The 14,239-nt window shown below is 37.3% G+C and overlaps 1 protein-coding gene across 3 annotated transcripts in view; it reads right to left on the reverse strand.

Moving 5' to 3' along the window:
• Positions 1-14,239, reverse strand: part of LOC138330346 (G-protein coupled receptor GRL101-like) — an 85,132-nt gene that overhangs the window by 41,158 nt on the left and 29,735 nt on the right. For 2 of the 3 annotated variants that reach the window (XM_069277912.1, XM_069277910.1), the window contains exons 5-7: positions 13,664-13,869; positions 13,086-13,125; positions 3,947-4,098 (exon numbers count right to left, since the gene is read on the reverse strand). In XM_069277912.1, the coding sequence (XP_069134013.1) occupies positions 3,947-4,098; positions 13,086-13,125; positions 13,664-13,869 (398 nt within the window). The remainder of the gene's footprint in view (positions 1-3,946; positions 4,099-13,085; positions 13,126-13,663; positions 13,870-14,239) is intronic. The other variant, XM_069277911.1, reaches the window with a different exon arrangement.

Raw genomic sequence — 14,239 nt, forward strand, 5'->3', positions numbered from 1 at the left:
CAATATTATTTTTTCGTTTGTAAAACAACAAGACCCGAAGCAATGGAATTATTTGTTTCAGGAGGAGAATGGAATGTGAAGTCAGCTGTATCATATGTCATCAACAGATCACTGACCATACTGAGGCTGTAAGGATAAAGAAAAAAGGCAGCGATGGCATTAACGAGGCCAGTATTCTGCGTGGGGATAATGTAACTTCTAAAGCCGGTGGACTGTTCATATTAATTGCAGAAAAAACATATACCAACCTATATTGATTAAGAGTAGCCATGCTGATCCATCGAAGACAAGTAGTGAGAATAAAGGCAAAACACCATCGCTGCGTTCCCATGGAGTATTCAGCTTTTCTGACCATTGCTTATTTTGTACAAGACAAGCCAAAGTCAACGGTAAGAAGAGAGATATAGATGTGTATCCTGTACGTACCTCAGATTTTCAGTCTGAGGTTTTGTTGAAGTGCGAACAGAGAGATGATGAATGGGCTGCAGAAGTTCGTGGGCGCCTAAATCCGTCAATGATTTGGTAGCAGCTGATGCACTATACCATAACCCATGCAGTGTCAGTTTCCGAACAAATCGATCCATACCTCAAGCATTCACACCAGATAAGAAACAGAAGCCCAAGGACGGGCGACCAAAGAAGGAAAAGGGCAAAGCTGGACGACCAAGCATCACATCCAAACATTTTCTAGAGGTTGTGGACTATTTACAGGAAAATGAAGACGATCAACTGACTGTTTCTGATCTTGTAGCTAAAATGGTTTGAATATGTGGAGAAAATGCGTACAGTCCAGTTTATATGAAAATGATGCTTATGGATCATTTCAAGGAAGATATAATTGTTTCAGATATGACTGGAAAATCCGATGTCATTACACTCAGAAGAACAGCAAACTCTATCTTAAGAGATTTCTATCAGACCCCAGAAACAACTCTGATCTAGAAAAGCAAGCCGTAATAGAAGCAGCTGCTAAATTGATCAAGAATGAAATAAAGTCGTTATCTTTTTCAAAAAGATTTTATCCAGACTCATCTGATATATCATCGCGAGAGAAAAACTTGGAATATGTCACTGAGGGTCTGCAAAGATTCATCAAGATTCTCTTTAGCGGGAAAGATTCGGACTTGAAAAATTTCATCCATTGGTCAGGCCATAATGCAGGCTGTGCGTCCGCGCGGACTCCTCCCACCTCTACAGGTCGGCCTTGGTGTTCAGCTTAACCATCACTACGGGTCCAGATTTTTGATAGACGTTTGTAATGCCTTGGAATTTTGTGTATCATATAATGATGTCAGCCGATTTGCGTCTAGTTCCGCTCTCGCTCAGAGTGACACATTGCTCGGTCTTCAGCAGCAGCACACAAGTTTACAGTTTGTGGCAGATAACGTTGATCACAACTCTTGTACTCTTGATGGTCACGATACTTTCCACGGCATGGAATCATAGCCAGTGTTACACCAGGTAGCTACACAAGCGTTCGTATCCGTCGGATGACTGTCATTTCAGATGACTTGAGAAACCTCGGGAAAATCGACCTCTTTCATTATCGGCAACTCACCAATAACATGTCTTCTATGCGATATCCCACGCTTGGAAAGATCACGGATATGGAGTATCCACTAGAAAAGTTTGACCAGTTGACAGGAATACTAAGGCCATTAAAATCGCCTATGCCTAGTTGGTCAGGACTTGTGCATATGGTCATGAAAGGACGTTATCCGGGAAAATCAACTGTGACATATCTACCCATGATAGATCTCAACTCTAGCGACATGACTTGTGTCTATTCTACGCTTCAGTACGCTTCAAAACTTGCTTGTCAGCATAACAGGACACCAGTTATCACATTTGATCAGCCATTATACTGGAAAGCGTTCACAATCATTTCTAACGACAACGAAGACAGCGATCTCATATCTATGATGCTAAGACTGGGAGGATTTCATTTGGAGATGAGCTATCTCGGCGCAACTGGGAACATCATGAATGGCTCCGGACTTCAAGAGGTTTTGGAAAGGGTGTACGCTCCAAATGCTGTTGTTAGGATGCTATCTGGAAAGGCTGTAGCAAGAGCTGTCAGAGGACATATGCTAGTTGATACGACACTGCATGCAATGCTTACATGTAAGATTTTTGCAATACCGCTTCAAAGTGAAGATGAGAGTGCATAATTTGATAAAATGATTCAGCCCATATTTTAATTATACAAAAAATGTTACCCCTACCCCCAATTTCTGTGTATAATAGTTGTTCTCGACATTGTAATTTGAAAAATAATTTTCTCAAATTTCCACAATTTTTGGAGATGTAGATTTTTAATATAAGTTTCTACAAATGATGAACTTCCAGAATTACATGGAATAAATTCTGTTGCAATTAGTTTGAGGTTAGCCTTATTCTGAAGCTAAAATGACTGGACTATTATTTGTGTTTTGAAATTAACCCCAACCCTCCAGTTGCTTTTCCGTATCCCATCCATACTATTCTTTGCCAAATTTTAAAACATTGCTCTTTTATATGGCATTTATTAAAATATGTATATCTGATGATGGCTAGGTGTTATTAACATAAAAATACATGATTTCCCTTAAGTATAATGGGTTATGGAAAAAATGGAAATTACTTCAACCAAAAATTGTAACCAAAGGCGAAGCATCAAGAATAAATATTTCTGATTTGTTTAAAAAAAAAAAACATGAATAATGATCATCCAGTCTTCTGATTATGAGCTTTAAACCAGCATATCAAACGTTTCTGTAAATGTACCATCCAGCTTATTCTCACAACTGTACATACTAATTTGTAGTTACACATGTCAGATCTGACGTTATAATAACAATATTATAAACGTACGTGTAATAAAAATGCACATCACGTTAATCATTGATATTCCCACTATGTAATTGTGAGAATAATAAACCGTTAAACGGTTTCCTGTATGCATAAACTAAAGTTGAGACACGTCTAGTCATCATTTATGTTGCATTAACGTGATTCGTTCATCATCAAAGCAAATATATCGTTATAAATAATTCAACAAACGTTCGAGTAACATTTAATCAAATTTATGTATATTTTATTCGACAAGCTGATGACAGGATAACTACGATCGGTTGTATTTCAGCACCCCATGCGCATCAGACATGGCCACATTCAATGCCAATTGCCGTCGTCTTACATCGGTTAAACCTTCTCTCCTTCGAATGACGACAGCAGAAATAAGTTTACCCTATGTCGGGCAACTCTAGGAAGCTATACCCATTAGTTTCATTGACATACACACTGCATTGTTTACTGGCGTCTTTATGCCATCTTTACGGATACCGGAAATGGACTGGGACCGTAACGTTTAGAGCGCCATCTATTTTAGGGATAAGGTGACGTAAATGACAAATGGTGCCCATCGCTTAAAAATCACAAGATTATATGTTCCTCCTGTCATTAAATTATCGTGATGACAGCCATCCTGAATTGAGTCCAAAACATAAGACCTTTCTTATATCTGGATATGAAGGATATGGCGGAGTGATTAAGATATCCCGACATATTACCACAAGCCCTCAACCTCTGAGATTCAGGTATTCGGTTCGAATCCCATGTGGGGCAGTTGCCAGGTACTGACCGCTGGTCTATGGTTTCTCTCCCGGTACTCCGGCTTTCATCCACCAACGAACCTGATACGTCCTTACATGACCCTGGCTGTCAATAGGGCGTTAATAAAACTAAACCAAGCCAAACCCTCGGGATCATATTGACTTCCCACCAACGCAACAATGGGACTAAATAAAGCGACACTGCGACATATTATTTTGTTGTAGTGACACATGATTTTAGCGTTGTTGCATTGGCGGCTTGATTTTGTCGCATTGTTGCGCAGACGCTATGATGGCAGATGGCAGAAATCAGCCATCATAGTTATAACATGTACATTATACTATGTTCTTACTTAAATTAACATCTCCAGAAAGCCAATGCATAAACCTTAGCTTCTCAGTATTCATAAGAATGAGATCAGACGCAACTAGCTGATCCTTCCATTCGGATATCGCAACACCGTCATTACAGAAACGTGTATAACCTGCGAAAAGGCACCCTTTTCTGAAAAAAGACCAAAGCGAACTCAGAATGACGTGCAATGACCTCCATTTTCAGGATGGTTTATACCGGTATTTTTCATTCCTTAAATCCTGATGTTATTCCTCCAATATATATGGTATTCACAAGTTAAATGAACAGAAAAAAACAAAAGAAACGTAGGTAAGTAAAGGATCAAATTGATACGATGCATAGCAATTAAAGAAATAACATTAATGAATAATAACTATAAATCAGGACATATTAATAATGTGACACATAGTAAACGCAATAATACTTTACATCACATATGTACATATAAAATAAATTAAAATGTCCAGCCTATAAAGACGCACAAGACACTGATAAACAAGTCAATATGCTATTTCCAATATTGCCGTAAACATCAGTTATTATTATAAAAAAGAACCGTCAGTCGAGCTTGTTCTATGTTATATGTACGATAACAAGAGTCCCATGGGCCTTAACGGTATCTGACTCATGGCACAAAACAACAAAGTTACAGTATAAAGTAGTGGTTAACAATTAATATAAGCAATACAAGGAACTCCTTTGTTGAATATGTAAGTTTCTGAAATAGGTAAAGGTCATTTGTTGGACAAACTTGGTAGCCCTTCATCCATATATGGTTGTAACCCATTCAAGGATTAAGGAGGAGTCAGATTTTAAAGCAAAATTTCAGCAAAGCTCCCATTTTGGACCTCCGCCATTCTATCCCCATTGGTCTTACCTCGGTAAATTATAAAATATGACTGTTACCCCTAAAGTTACCCCTTCTGAGCCCCGCCCCTCTGTCCCCAAGGTCCGACCTAACTTGTTTATATTGAAATATGATTGTCCTTCCCCAGTGATGTTTCACACAAAATATGGATGCATTAATCCGCTTAAGGGTTAAGGAGGAGCAGGCTTTTAATGCCAATTTCATCAAAAATTTCCCTTCTGAGCCCCGTCCCTCTGTCCCGGGTAGGATCTAACTTGTTTAAATAAAATATGACAGTCCTTCCCATATGATGTTTTACACAAAACATGGATGAAATCCACTCGAGGGTTAAGGAGGAGTAGGATTTTTAAGCTAAAACTTGTACTCATTGTAACCGACACCAATACATAATCCCCAAACGACCCTCTCACTCCTCCCCATCCCCACCTGCAACAAATCAAGAATGCAGTTGCTCAGTGTATGAACATCTTGAACGAATTTTTGAGGTATTTTCATATTCAATGAATTGCCGACGAAAATTTGAAAACTAGAGGTTGGTCCAGCGACAATCTTTCAAAATTTTTATCATATTGATCAGCATCCCTTAAAACCCTTATAGATAAATTTTCGTTGAAATCGGAGACCGAAACCTGAAAACAGGAAGTGGCCAGTGGCAATCTTGGAATACCAAAATCTTTAAAAGAATGTTTGTATGTTGTTTGTCATCCATTAAAACCCCTAAAGACCAATTTTCATGGAGATTGGAGACCCAAACCTGAAAACAGGAAGTGGGCTAGCAGCCATCTTGAAATACCAAAATCTTTACAAAAATGTTTGTATGTTGTTTGTCATCCATTAAAACACCTATAGACCAAATTTCATCGAGATCGGAGTTCGAAACTTGAAAACAGGAAGTGGGCCAGCGGCCATCTTGGAATACCAAAATCTTTATATAAAATATGATTGACCTTGAATATGGAAGAATGTCACTCAAGGGTAAAGGGGGAGTAGGATTTTGAAGCCAAATTTCATCAAAGTTCCCTCTTCTGAGCCCCAACCCTCTGTCCCCAGGGGTCGGACCTAACTTATTTTAAGGTGTTGTCCTTCCCTAACCATGTTTCACACCAAATATGGATGAAATCCACTAAAGAGTTAAGGAGGAGTATGATTTTAAAGCTTAAATTAAGAAAATTTCCCCTTTTTCGGGCCGCCCCTCTGTCCTTATGGGTCGGAGCAGGCTCATTTATATAAAATATGATTGCCCTTTCCCAACAACGTTTCACACCAAATATTGATAAAATCCATCCAACGATGAAGGAGGAGTAGGATTTTAAAGCTAAATTTAATCTGCCCTTTTGGGGCCCCACCCCTCAGCCCCTAGGGGTCAGAACAGACTCATTTATATAAAATATGATTGTCCTTCCCAAATGATGTTTCACACCAAATATTGATGAAATAAACACAAGGATGAAGGAGTAGGATTTTAAAGCTTAAAATAAGAAAATTTGCCCTTTTGGGGCCCCGACCCTCAGCCCCTAGGGGTCAGACCAAGCTCATTTATGTAAAATATGATTGTCCTTCCCCAATGATGTTTCAAACCAAATATGGATGAAATCCATCGAAGGATGAAGGAGGAGTAGGCTTTTGTATAAATAGTCTGACGCACGGCGGACGGCGCACGACGACGGACAAAAAACGATGACAATAGGTCATCCTGACCTTCTGTAAGATGACCTAAAAATGCTACAAACAACATTCAAAGTACTAAAGGCTCGGTTTTCAAATAAAATATTTTATTTGTGTTCAATTTTTTATGTCAACAAAAACTGTTGCCTATCCCTAATCTTTGAAGTGAATAGCGATTCTTGCTTTATAGTCAACACTATTAAAGTGTAATTCAAAAATATTTCTCCGTGATTTCATTATCAAGTCACCAACAAAACCACCGAATTTGCATTGCTTTACCAACTCCCAATACAGCTGATTGTGTTACAGGTATAGATTAAGTAGGGTGTAATATAAAAATTGCCATAGAAAATATCTATCAATTATTGACAACTCATACTGGGACTTAAATCTACGTAATCTTAGTTAATTGAAAATTTTAAGAAAAAAGTACAATGAAAATTATAAAATTGGTACCAAGGTGCAAGGTTTGTTACAAGAGGTCACATAGTTGTAATACGTGTATGGTACATTGCGCACAATAATAAAATGATTAGAGCTCTTTAAGCAATACATACATGTTCAGAAAAAAAAACTAACAAGAAAATTAAACAGGGAATTAATTAGGACAGAAACATGACTTTATATAAAGATTAATTTCGAAGTAATAAACATATTTATTCTAAGAATCTGCAATCGTTATATAGGTTTAAGCATTAAATATATTGAATATTCCTTGTATTTTTTAAGTATAATAGTATTTTGGAATAAATTTATTTTTTAACAAGGACATAGTCATTCAGATCCCCCACCAATGGAGATATCAAAGCTGAAGTAAGTTTGATTGTGGAGACTTATGTGTATGAAAAAAACCAGGAAAAAGTTGAGCTAAAGAAAGATGGAGTATAATTCAAGTAGAGCGGGGCTGCAATTGTTGAATCAGGTATACAGCCTTGACATTTATATTAGACTATATACACAAAGATGGGTGGAGTTTTGCAAAGTAACATTTACCATTTACCATGATATTTTCAGCAATGTTTCCATGGTAACGGAAAAAGTGCAAAAAATGAAAACCTAAAAATAGCAAAAGGTATTACTAGACCATAAAAAGAATGTGTCTATGAAGTTTCGTGGAAATATCTCTGCTGGTTTTAGACTTATGCTCCGGAAATGAACCTGCTACAAATATATGATATTTTCAGCAATGTTTCCATGGTTACAGAAAAAAACACAAAAAGTGAAAACCTTAAAATAGCAATAGGCACTACTAGACCATAAAAAGAATGTGTGTATGAAGTTTCGTGGAAATATCTCAGCATGTTTTAGAGTTATGCTCCGGAAATGAACCTGCTACAAAAATCTTCCATTTTCAGCAATGTTTCCATGGTTCAGAAAAAAAATACAAAAAGTGGAAACCTTAAAATAGCAAAAGGCACTACTAGACCATAAGACTAATGTGCCTATGGAGTTCCGTGCACATATCTCAACCGGTTTTCCAGTAATGCTACGGAAACGACCCTGGTACAAAAATATGATATTTTCAGCAATGTTTTCCATGGTTTCAGAAAAAGTACAAAAAATGAAAACCTAAAAATAGCAAAATGCACTTCTAGACCATAAGACCAATGTGTGTATGAAGTTTCATGGGAATATCTCTGCTGGTTTTAGAGTTGTGCTCCGGAAACGATTCTTACACAAAAATCTACCATTTTCAGCAATGTTTCCATGGTTACAGAAAAAAGTACTTTGTTTGTTTGTTTGATTTAATTAACGTCCTATTAACAGCTATGGTCATGTAAGGACGGCATCCCATGTATGCGGAGTGTTGCGTGTATGTTGTGCGAGGTGAGTGTACTGGGAGACTGCGGTATGTTCGTGTTGTGTCTTCTTGTATAGTGGAACTGTTGCCCTTTTTATAGTGCTATATCACTGAAGCATGCCAAAAGTGAAAACCGTAAAGTAGCATAAGGCACTACTAGACCATAAGACTAATGTGCCTATGGAGTTCCGTGCATATATCTCAACCGGCTTTCCAGTTATGCTGCGGGAACGAACCTGGTACAAAAATATGATATTTTCAGCAATGTTTCCATGGTTACAGAAAAAGTACATAAAGTGAAAACCTTAAAATAGCAAAAGGCACTACTAGACCATAAGACCAATGAAGTTTCGTGGAAATATCTCTACTGGTTTCAGAGTTATGCTCCGGAAACCATTCGGACGGACGGACGGACGGAACCCATTTGTATATCCCCCGCCAACTTCGTTGGGCGGGGGATAAAAACATCACTGATTCGCGTTCACATTTAAAAAATATAATGGAATTCAACGCCATTATCCGATTTACATCAATTAAACTTTCTCTCATTATACGCAGAATACCAAGCCATCTTCATGATTCTACAGTTGTGTGGCCGCACAACGTTACACGATGTGCGCATGATGTGCGGTGTGTGCTTTAGAAAAGTTTGTGTGTTTGTTTGTTTGTTTGATTAATTAACGTCCTATTAACAGCTATGATCATGTAAGGACGGCCTCCCATGTATGCGATGTGTTGCGTGTATGTTGTGCGAGGTGCCTGTTTTTGGGAGACTGCGGTACAAGAAGACACAACATGAATATGTTGTGTCTTCTTGTATAGTGGAACTGTTGCCCATTTTATAGTGCTATATCACTGAAGCTGGCCACCGAAGACACCAAGCAACACACCCCACCCGGTCACATTATACTGATAACGGGCGAACCAGTCGTCCCACTCCCTGTATGCTGAGTGCTAAGCAGGAGCAGAAACTACCATTTTTTATGGACTTTGGTGTGTCTCGGCCAGGGGACAGAACCCAGAGCCTAACTCACTATGTTTTTGTTTTGTTTTGTTTACTTGACATTTTACGTACATGTACTTGAAGTTGCTAAACGGTCAACTGCACCGGCTAATTAGACTTTTGTTGATTTACTACGTATTCAATAAACATCTTCAAACTTCGTTTTTTTTTCCTATTGAAAACTTGAACAATAGGTCAGTTTTAAATTTTGATTATGTATAAATAACTAAAACAAATCATAAAAACATTTCAAAGCAGGACAACTTCATTGATTAAATCAATTGTCATGTTGTCTCATTAAGAAATTACATTTAAATATTCAAACTGAACTATACGCAAAATCTACTCTAGAGTATAGGTTTTACCAGACATTTATATCGTATCTGAGCTAAATATCTGGTTTTACGTACGTTCATGCAGGTAATCACATCAATTTCTACATTGGACTAGTATGTTTACAAGTACCTGTGCCAGGATGTTAGTTAAATCACAGGTAAAACAATTCACGGCCAGGGGGCAGAATACGTGTTAGAGTGGCGAAATACACATATGATAGCGACAAATGAATGTAGGTAGGTTTGGGGTGGGCCTAGGGTATAAGAAAGTCCAATATTATTTCGAAGCATGTCTCATATATACATGTTGTATATATTTAACTTTAGTACACAATTAATAAACCCCTATCCATCATTTCAGAAAAGGATAAATAAAATAAAGACTATACAAAATAATGTGTATGTATTGTACCTTATCTGTATTGATAGGTTAGTATTAGCGGTTCTAATTTTACACATATTTTTTTTCTATTTAGTCTACTTTCAACAAGTTTTTAATTCATCTTTTATAAAACAGCAAGTTGATTGATATATCGAAAGATAACTTTAACCAACTCTAGATAAAAAAAAACCTTTAACATATTACAACCATTCAATTCATAAATGTAACTTGATAATTTATTTGATGTCATAAGGTTATGCCAAAAAGTTCTACATTTTATTTCAAAATCAATTGGGTACCTTTCTTAACTTAAGGATTATTTTACAAAATTGCAAATGAGTTTTTTTTACAGCATTGTGGGTATTTCTAAACCCCCATGCTTCTGATGAGTATAATAAAACTGGCACTACAAGTGAATTTAAAAGTAGGTTTCGCCCAACCAAAGAAATATTTTTTTGCAAAATCCGATAAAAGGAAGAAAAGATGAAAAAAAACATTAAAAATACCTCAATTTAATTTCTGTATGCGTATGAGATTGAAACAAAATTGTCTTGAATACAAAATTGAAGGAAATCTTTGATTTATTACGCTGTCAGCCTGACAGGATAGTATGCAAATGAAGCTGCGATGGATAGTGTTGTCGAAGTTTTGCGCATGCGCATTGTTACGCACTTAAAGTAAACAAAAAGGCTCAACGAAAGCGTGTGAGAGAAAAAATGTATCTGAATCGGCAACACAGGGGAGGAAATTAGAATGGAATCGGTAGCACCCTAAGATATATTTAGGGAATTAAATTCAGAGATGGCATGTGGCAATAAAAGAAACAGAAGCCACATCTCAAGCGGAACTTATTCGGATTCTGTTGGACTCGTGACCACGTTCCAACACATATGCCAGCGCGCACACAGCGGCAGACTAACTGCATACATATGTATGTTTGATGTACTAAGCTACCCAGCATATGTAAGTAATCTGAAGTGTTTTAGATTATATTATATGTACAAACAGTCCATCGCACTACGATTCCGTTTGTTGATTCGGCCTCGTTTTTTTTAAAAAAAAAATACGTCATGTTCTATGTAAAGCTTGACTTCGCTCTATTTTAGAGGAGTGTTTTCCTGGTCATGCTAGGCAACTGACCACCCATATTGTTCGCTGTATGCATTGGAAAGGATCTGAAGATTATATGTATGTACAGGATAAATTTCAATTTCGTAGTCTGTATATTTCATTGGGCGAGACCTACCTTTAATATTTTCAGTTGGACAAACATGCCTAGATAATTTTGTATACCCTTCCAATAAAACTGGTGTTCAGATAAGGCTTTAGAATTGTATTGCATGTGATCGTAAAATGCGACTAAATTTAGGATTTTATCTTTTCTCTTCTTCCTAGCTGACTTTGTTCTCCTCTCGTCTCCCTTGACACCGCCTCGCTTTTGACCTTTTATGGAGCGTTCGCCCCTGTTAGGCTCTGGTTTTGTCCCCTGGCCTAGACACACCAAAGTCTATAAAAGTGATACCGGGAGTGAGACGACTGGTTCGCCCGTTGTCAGTATAATGTGACCGGGTGGGATGTGTTGCTTTGTGTCTTCGGCGGCATGCTTCAGTGATATAGCACTATAAAAAGGGCAACAGTTCCACTATACAAGAAGACACAACACGAACATACCGCAGTCTCCAAAAACACGCACCTCGCACTTCACACATGCTACACACTGCATACATGAGAGACCGTCCTTACATGAACATGGCTGTTAATGGGACGTTAAAATATTCAAACAAACATATACGTGCCATACATATACTTGCAAACGACATACAGATAAAACCGCATATAACATTCATATGTTATAATAGAGACTCATGCGACCGTGACATTACTTATACGTTTATTGGTGGAGTTAATTCGGGTGGAACCCATTTCTATGCTGGGTACGATTTCCCGATACCTCAACTGCCAAGCAAGTATTTCCCTTAAGTGACTCAAAAAAGAACCAACTATATTAGGAATCACATGGACTGGATCCCAATCAAGACTGTGTTCGTCAACGTTTTGACGGTAACTATTCAGGATGGTGTCATGCAATAGATGTAGAAGCCACCAAACCATCTGATGTGTTGTCCGGCAAACGGATGTAACCGTTTCCGGTTTGGAAACATTGGCCACTTATCGAAGATGTTTTTTGTTCGAACCGGATATTGTATTATAAACGTTTGTTTCCCCAAACCAATCAGCGTCCGAGACTGCCCATCCATTCTGCTCCTGTCCCGAAAAAAAATGAGCCATCGAAACCGCGACGAGATTCTGAACGTCTCGTGAAATTCCGAGAAACCGAAAAGGTAATATCTGTTTAAACATTCACTAACATTGAAAAAAAATGAATTTAAAACGATTTCCAGAAAGACTTACTCTAACTACAGCAACCAAATATGTTTAAAGTTAGAACCGTTAGTTTTGACCTATCAATATAATCAGGAATATGGCTTAGTATTCTGCGTATAGTGAGAGTACTGCATACATGGCAGGCCGTCCTTACATGACCCTGGCTGTTAATAGGACGTTAAAATAATCAAACAAACAAACCGAGGAATTGTCATTTATGTATTACAATTAAATGACCTCTTGTGTGACAGAGTGACTAAATAAACCTTGAACCTTGCTTTCAAGTGTATCATTATTATTGTTTTTGTTCTTATAATTTTCAATAAACTAAGGTTAAGTAGATTTGAACTTGAGAATGGAGTTTTATTCAAAATGCCTTATTTCTAATGAAAGATTCGGGGCATGCTAACAAAGATTTAAGTCCCAATAGGAGTTGCCAATAATTGATAGATATTTTCTATTGTAATTTTCATATTACATCCTACTTAGGCTATACCTGTAACACAATCAGTTGTACTGGGAGTTGGTAAAGCAATGCAAATTCGGTGGATTTGTTGATGTCTTGATAATGAAATCACGGAGAAATACTTTTGAATTACACTTTAAAAGAATAGCAACACAATGAGAACATTTTAAATAAAAGTGAAGAATTTAAATTAATGTGTCAAATCGACTTTAAGAACAGTTCATGTACTCACCCGGGCACAAAAATACTGTCGTTGCCTGCCGTACACCTGTCTGTATCAAAGAAAATGCCCATGTTGAAATAGAACTTTTCGACCTCCCGATTTCAGAATTCAATCGATTATTTTATAATTTTCTAAGCAAAATAAGAAGCTCAAACTTGTAAATGATGGTAAAAGTGTAAAGTAAGTAACTTTTATTATTGAACATAAAATATCAATTTGCTACTGTTTTAATAGATAACAAATACCCCTCGTCGGCGAGTTAGCACCTTTAGCAGTAGTTAACATAAATACTGATGGCTTATACATGCACATGAGCACACAAGCACTTCACCTCTGGGTCGCCAGTTCGAAACCCATATGAGCAGTTGCCAGATACTGATCGTTGGTCGGTGTTTTTCTCCGGGTACTCCGGCTTTCATCCACTGATAAACCTAGCACGTCCTTACATGACCCTGGCTGTTAATAGGACATTTAACTAGTAAAACCAAAACCCCATGTACATGTATATACATGTATATGCATTTTAATAACAAGTTGATATTTCTACATACAGATACAATGCAGCGACATAGAACAGCTCAACTTACCGTATTTGATTTTCACAAATCTATATTGTATTGTTTGATTGCCAAAACACATGTAGAGTCCAGCATCACCTATGGAGCTGTACTGGATTTGTAGAACACTTGCTGTAACATTATCGGGGCTGGTCGTTGTTTTAATTGTCGTTCGGTACCTCCATCGGTCAGTCCCTGGACGTATCTCTTTAATAGAGTTTCTGTAGTTGAACGTACTGTAAGTTTCATCATTCCATGGACCATGCGACCAATATGCAAACATACATACATGGTTTTAATATAAAGTATATGATAAAAGAGAGTGATTGTTTGGTTTAAAGCATATATTATTCAATTATAAGCACAATTGGATTAGGCACAAGTTATTTCAAATTATGAAGCCTTCTCCAATCAACGTGTTCAAATTAACAAGTGATGACATAGGTACAATTATAGTAATTGAATTAAATGTATACTTTACATATCACTAAAAAGGTATACAGTTATATTCTGTTCAAAATCTTCTGTTAGACTTTAAAAATGCCTGCGCAAGTTCGAATACATGACAATGTACTTCCAAAACCAAGTTTTCTTTTCCTTAAAGTG

This window comes from Argopecten irradians, chromosome 8 (assembly GCF_041381155.1).
Source record: "Argopecten irradians isolate NY chromosome 8, Ai_NY, whole genome shotgun sequence".
NCBI lineage: Eukaryota > Metazoa > Mollusca > Bivalvia > Pectinida > Pectinidae > Argopecten > Argopecten irradians.